This window comes from Lotus japonicus, chromosome 2 (genome assembly GCF_012489685.1).
Source record: "Lotus japonicus ecotype B-129 chromosome 2, LjGifu_v1.2".
Taxonomy (NCBI): domain Eukaryota; kingdom Viridiplantae; phylum Streptophyta; class Magnoliopsida; order Fabales; family Fabaceae; genus Lotus; species Lotus japonicus.
In genome coordinates, this window is record NC_080042.1 from 35,687,309 (window position 1) to 35,693,927 (window position 6,619).

Here is a 6,619-nt window from a genome sequence, read left to right on the forward strand (position 1 = left end):
TATGGGGCCTATGCAAGTAGAGAGTCTTGGTGGCAAAAGGTATGCTTTTGTATGTGTAGATGATTTCTCAAGATTTACATGGATTAAGTTTCTTGCAGAAAAGTCGGATGCATTTGAGATATTTGAAGAACTAAGTAATCAAATCCATAATGAGAAAGGTTGCAGGATTATACGAATCAGGAGTGATCACGGGAAAGAATTTGAGAATAGCAAATTCTCTGAGTACTGCACAAATGAAGGCATAAAGCATGAGTTCTCAGCTCCAATTACTCCTCAGCAGAATGGAGTGGTAGAGAGGAAGAACAGAACCATTCAAGAATCAGCTAGAGTAATGCTTCATGCTAAGAAGATTGCCAAACAGTTTTGGGCTGAAGCAATGAGCACAGCGTGCTATGTCCACAACAGAGTCACTATACGCACAGATACTACTGCTACCCTCTATGAATTATGGAAAGGGAAAAAGCCTACTGTCAAATATTTCCACAATTTGGAAGCAAATGTTACATCTTGACCGATCGTGAGCAAAGAAGAAAATTGGATCCAAAGAGTGATGAAGGAATATTTCTGGGATATTCCATCAACAGCAAGGCCTACAGAGTATTCAACTCTCGTACCAAAACGCTCATGGAGTCCATCAATGTTGTGGTGGATGACAATACAGAAGATCTGAAGCACATTGATGAAGAAGAAGATGAAGTTACCCAACCAGATGATCACGCAGATGTTGCCAGACCATATGTTCCTGACATCGTGCACCTCACAGATTCAGATGATGACAGTGAAACTCAAGAATCCAACAACAAAGGACCTTCTATCAGAATTCAGAAGGATCATCCTAAGGAAAATATCATTGGAGATCTGAACCAAGGGGTCACGACCAGATCTAGAGAAGTGATTGCGAATGGTTGCTTCATCTCTAAGATAGAGCCCAAAAATATCAAAGAAGCTCTTGCAGATGAATTCTGGATAAATGCTATGCAGGATGAGCTAGGACAACTCAAGAGAAATGAAGTGTGGGATTTGGTACCTAGACCTGAAGGAGTCAATGTAATAGGAACAAAATGGATCTTCAAAAACAAGTCTGATGAAAATGGCACTGTAACAAGGAACAAAGCTGGATTGGTTGCACGAGGTTATACACAGATTGAAGGTGTGTATTTTGAAGAAACTTTTGCTCCAGTGGCCCGCTTGGAATCCATAAGATTACTACTGGGAGTTGCATGCTTGCTGAAATTTAGGTTGTTTCAAATGGATGTGAAGAGTGCATTTCTGAATGGATATTTAAATGAATAAGTCTATGTTGAGCAACCAAAAGGTTTTGTTGATCCAAGCTTTCCAGAACATGTCTACAAGTTGAGGAAGGCCTTTTATGGATTGAAGCAAGCCCCAAGGGCAGGTATGAAAGATTGACTGTATTTCTGACTAAAAATAGCTACAACAAGGGAGGAATTGATAAGACATTGTTTGTAAAGAACAATGGAGGAGAACTCATGATAGCCCAAATCTATGTTGATGACATAGTGTTTGGAGGTATGTCTGAAAAGATGGTGGATCTTTTTGTTACCCAAATGAAGTCAGAATTTGATATGAGTCTTGTTGGAGAGCTAAATTATTTCCTGGGATTGCAAGTTAGACAAATGGAAGACACTTTGTTTGTGTCTCAGAGTAAATATGCCAAGGAACTTGTAAAGAAGTTTGGGCTTGAAAATGCTACTCATAAGAGGACACCTGCAGGTACTCACATCAAGCTTTCTAAAGATGAAAGTGGAACAGAAGTTGATCAAAGCATGTATAGAAGTATGATTGGTAGTCTCCTATATCTAACTGCCAGTAGACCTGACATATCTTTTGCAGTAGGAGTGTGTGCTCGTTACCAAGCTGCACCTAAAGCCAGTCATCTTGTACAAGTGAAGCGAATCATCAAGTATGTAAGTGGAACAAGTGAGTATGGAATACTATATGCTAATAACACTGATCCAAAACTTGTAGGATATTGTAATGCAGACTGGGCAGGAAATGCAGATGATAGGAAGAGCACTTATGGGGGATGTTTCTTTCTGGGAAACAATCTGATTTCGTGGTTTAGTAAGAAACAAAACTGTGTCTCTCTATCTACAGTTGAAGCTGAATACATTGCAGCAGGAAGTGGATGTACATAACTCTTATGGATGAAACAAATGCTGAAGGAGTACAATGTTCTACAAGATGTTATGACATTATACTGCGACAACATGAGTGCAATCAATATATCCAAGAATCCAATTCAACACAGCAGGACTAAGCATATTGATATTCGTCATCATTTCATAAGGGAATTGGTAGAAGACAAAGTTATTACTCTTGAACATGTTGCTACTGAATCTCAGTTAGCAGATATTTTCACAAAAGCATTGGACGTCGTTCAATTCGTCAAGTTAAGAGAGAAGTTAGGGATTTATATATTAATTGATCAATAGCAGTTAATTGCACTGTGCAACGACTATTTTTTTTCCTCTATTTAATCCAGGTTGCACGCCACCTGAGGATCATCATTCCTCTATTCTTGAAATCCTCAATTTTCAACTTCTTTATTTTTCTCAACTGCTCCTATCCTAACAGTTATTTTCTTGTGAATCCTGAATTCATCATGTCTCAAAGTTCAGGAAGATCAAAGAAGAGTGCTGGTCGCAAGATTATTGTTAGCGATCATGGCGTGAAGATGATGGGTGTTGAATCTTCAAACCCAACCCCTGCTAGGGCTTCAAGGTCCACTCCAATCCTCGCCTCTGTTCAATCTCAAACACCAGTGAAGCGATCAAGAAGGATGATGTCCAAGCATTCAGCCCCAAAACGCAACTCCAAATCAACCAATGTGTCATCTACTGTGACTATCTCCGATGATGATCAGGAGAAGATCATTCCAGATGATCAAGTAGATGCTATTGTAGATCGCGATTTGGAGACTATGGCAGATGTTGCTGTGAGCCAGCATGATTCCCCTGTTGAGAAATCACAGGAAGATGTTGATCATTCTTCTGACTCCTTGAAGGAGGGTGGAACCACTGCTAGTGAAGATGACATCCCTGAGAAGACTCCTGTTCAAGAGAACTTCACACAGCAAGAAGGCCTCTGATCAGAATGTGAGATCTCCTATCAAGAACCCTGTTAAGATCTCTCAGATTTCTCCTATCACCTATTGTAGTACTCAAGTTCAACTGGCTGAGAAGAAGAAGTCTGTGAAAAAGAGTGCCATGAAGAAGAAGGAGGCACATGATACTCAGAAGAAACAGGTCAAAGCATCAACTGGCAAGAAGAGAAAACACATTTCTTCATCTGATTCAGAACAAGATGTTATTCCAGATGCTGCTAACATGTCTTCCACAACAAAGAAGAGAATCAGAGGTAAGAGAGTTCCTCTTAATATTCCTGATGCTCCTATGGACAATGTGTCCTTCCACACTGCAGAATCTGCTCAGAGGTGGAAGTTTGTGTATCAAAGAAGAATTGCTAGGGAGAAGGAACTGAGTGAGGAAGCACTCAAGGTTGATGAGATTGTGAGTCTTCTAACTCAGGCAGGATTGATCAACACTGTCAAGGATCTTGGCAGATGCTATGATCAATTGATCAGGGAGTTCATTGTAAACATCCCTGTTGACTGCAATGATGTTGATAGTCCGGGCTTTCAGAAGGTTTTTGTGAGAGGTAAGTGCATTACTTTCTCTCCTGCTGTGGTCAATGAGTTTCTTATGAGAGATGCTGTGGTTGTAAATGAGGGGGAGCCAAGTCTGCATATGGTGGCTCATACTCTCACTGGAGGCCTTGTCAAGAAATGGCCCAAGCAAGGCTTGTTGCCATCTGCCAAATTGTCTGCCAAGTTTGCTGTCTTGAACAAGATTGGAGCTGCAAATTGGGTAGCTACACATCACACTTCTGGTGTCACTCCTCAACTGGCCAAAATGATCTACCTGATTGGAACCAAGTCCAAGTTTGATTTTGGTACTCATGTGTTTGAGCAGACTATCACACATGCTGATTCCTATGCTGTGAAAGTGCCTATCATGTTTCCAACCTTGTTGACTGAACTGATTGTGCATCAACATCCTGACATTGTGAGGCCCAATGAATCTCAAGGTAAGAAGCTTGACCCTCTTAAATTTGATGATCGTCTGTTTGCTGGGACACATGTTCCAGACATGGTGCTCCCTACTGCTAAGGATTCTGAAAGTGCTAGTGGATCCAAGCTTCCTGGCCCTGCCACGAAAGATGTGTTGGCTGAACTCATTGCTACTTCCAAGACTCTGGAAGATACCATCCATGCCAGTATTGTGTGAAAGGAGCATGTGGATCAACTCATCAAGTTGCTCCAAGGTGCTCATGGAGAACAAGCACAAGCAGATACTGTTGCTGACAGTGCAGATGAAGAAGAGGCTGATCTTGAAGAAGAGGTTGAGGCTGAAACAGAGGCTGAGGTTGAAGAAGGCATAGCTGCTGAGGAAGAAGGAGAGGAGGAATCTGATGAAGGTGACGAAGAAGAAGATATTACTGGCTCTGAGAGTTCTGAAACAGAGAGTGCATCTTTGTGACTTATCTATTTTTTTTGGATGTATTTGATTCAGTCTCCTGGATATTTGAACTTATATTCTGGTCTGTACTTCCTCTGATAATGCTACCTATCTAGTTTCACATCTATGGTTGATTTTACTGGTTTCTACTCTATCAAGTGCACCTTTGCCAAATTCTGCTAATAAGGGGGAGTAACTGGTTGGCTGATGTCTATTGTGTTTGTGCATGGCTTGTGTTTCATTTCTGCCTCTGCAATAGGTATTGTTGTGAATGTGTTTGTCTGCATAAGTGAAGTAGATTATGCAGTGTGTTATAAGGAAGTTGTTTTCTGTTACCTTGATATATTCTAGTTGCTCTGATGTGTGAGTTCACGCTTCTCTGAAGAGTTCTTTTGGTAGTTGAAGTTTATTAGCTAAAATTTAACAAAGGGGGAGATTGTTGTTCCTGTGATTATCAAGAATTTTAGCTAAGTGTTGTGTGACATGTTAGAGGACCAAATGTTTCAAACATTGTGACTACATCATTTGGTAAAGTTGGTTTTCTGAAAGCTTCTATGTTTGTTTCGTGTGCAACAAGTTAGGGTTGTTGCGTGTGAAGCTTCTCCGCGCCGTCAAGAGAATATATCAGGTGTAAATCAAATCAGGTGTTATGATTTGATTGATTGGTTTATTGTGAAAGATTCTGTTTAAGTTCAAAATCTTAATTGATAAGATTTTGTTCTGTTTTAAAATGAGGAATCTTTCTGTTTGCTATGGACTCTTTGCTCGCCCAAACCCATCGAAGACACGGCCTGCGCAGCTGCTATATATGAAGATCAAAACCTAGTTTTCTGGGGGCATGGATTGAGTATTGTTAGGGTTTTCATTGTGAGTTCATACTGGTTTTGTTGTAACTTCCTCAGTAAGCTTTTAAGCGTTACCATATAAACTGAGAGTTATTTGTTTTGTTGTTTTTTGATCATGAGATCTATCTTTCAATCTCTTGTGTAAAGGATCGGTCACTGTGGCAGTGATCATTAGGAGTTAGGGGAAGTTTCCTCGTAGCTTAGAGGGAAGGGCTAAGCTAGATTCACTTGTTGTAATAGTGGTAGACTTTGAAGAGGCTCTATACTAATGGGGAGTAACTTAGGTATAGGAGGGACTTTCATGTATGACCTGAGAGCTATTACTGAGATAGTGAATTGACTCCTGGATTGGTATCCTCCAGACGTAGGTGTTTTGACACTGAACTGGGTTAACAAACCTTCGTGTTGTTTAGTTTTGTTAATTGTTTTCTGCATAATTGTTCTTTCTGTCATGCAAGATGTTGTAGACATCTGGTAAAACAATTGTCCTCGTGTTAATAGAATTTCAATCTCCAACAATAGTTGTTAGGTCTTCAGTGCATCCAACTTTGGTCAGAGCATATATCAATTTCCTCTCAATGAAGAAGTCAGATAGTAATCTGCCAAAAGGTATGTATTTGATTGCAGACTTGGGTGAAGCAGTAGTTCTTGACTTTCTGATGCATTCCTTCAGATAGGAGAATAGAAAGTAAGGCAGACAAACTTTGGTGTGCTCCTTGATGAAGAAAAGCAACACCTTCTGAGTGAAATTGATATAATCTGGAGAACTTCCCTTTGGTCTTTGATTGATGCAGTTCAGTAGGATCTTGTGCCAAATTCTCAGATCAGGATGAAGATCCTTTGTTTTGCAATCAGTTTTACCTGGTTTCCATGTAGAGTATAGAGTCTTGTTGACCTTCTGCTTGGTACTTGTCTTGACTTTTGATTCCTGTAACTGAAATCTATAGCCATTACTTGTATCTGCACCCAGAAGCCTTACAAAAGATTTCTCTGAGATGATGATTCTTTTGCCCAGAACAAAGGACACAACTTGATACTCATTGCAATCAGCATGCTTCTAGAATTCCTTCACCAGCTTGTCATAGACTGGACCATGTAGTCTGTTGAAATACCCTTCCCAGCCTTGAGCCTGTACTTCAGGACGAAGATCGACCCCATTAGCAGCAATGTTGTCGAGGTCGAAACGCCATTCAACAAGAACTTGAAGTTCTTCTGGAGGGAAAACACATGTAA

At 40.4% G+C, this 6,619-nt stretch overlaps 2 protein-coding genes across 2 annotated transcripts; both read left to right on the forward strand.

The window, feature by feature from the left end:
- The first annotated feature begins 1,490 nt into the window (after window positions 1-1,490).
- LOC130736390 (uncharacterized mitochondrial protein AtMg00810-like) lies at window positions 1,491-2,159 on the forward strand. The gene has a single exon (XM_057588225.1). The coding sequence runs from the start codon at window positions 1,491-1,493 to the stop codon at window positions 2,157-2,159; it is 669 nt and encodes a 222-aa protein (XP_057444208.1).
- A 1,071-nt stretch (window positions 2,160-3,230) lies between these two features.
- Window positions 3,231-4,562, forward strand: LOC130736391 (uncharacterized). Its single transcript, XM_057588226.1, has 2 exons — window positions 3,231-4,299; window positions 4,396-4,562. The coding sequence occupies exons 1-2, from the start codon at window positions 3,231-3,233 to the stop codon at window positions 4,560-4,562; spliced, it is 1,236 nt and encodes a 411-aa protein (XP_057444209.1).
- The last annotated feature ends 2,057 nt before the right edge of the window (window positions 4,563-6,619 follow it).

Coding starts and splice junctions, on each gene's coding strand:
- LOC130736390 (XM_057588225.1), top strand. CDS start 1,491: ATGATAGCCCAAATCTATGTTGATGACATAGTGTTTGGAGGTATGTCT.
- LOC130736391 (XM_057588226.1), top strand. CDS start 3,231: ATGAAGAAGAAGGAGGCACATGATACTCAGAAGAAACAGGTCAAAGCA. Junction 4,300..4,395: donor GGAAGATACCATCCATGCCA/GTATTGTGTGAA, acceptor CTGACAGTGCAG/ATGAAGAAGAGGCTGATCTT.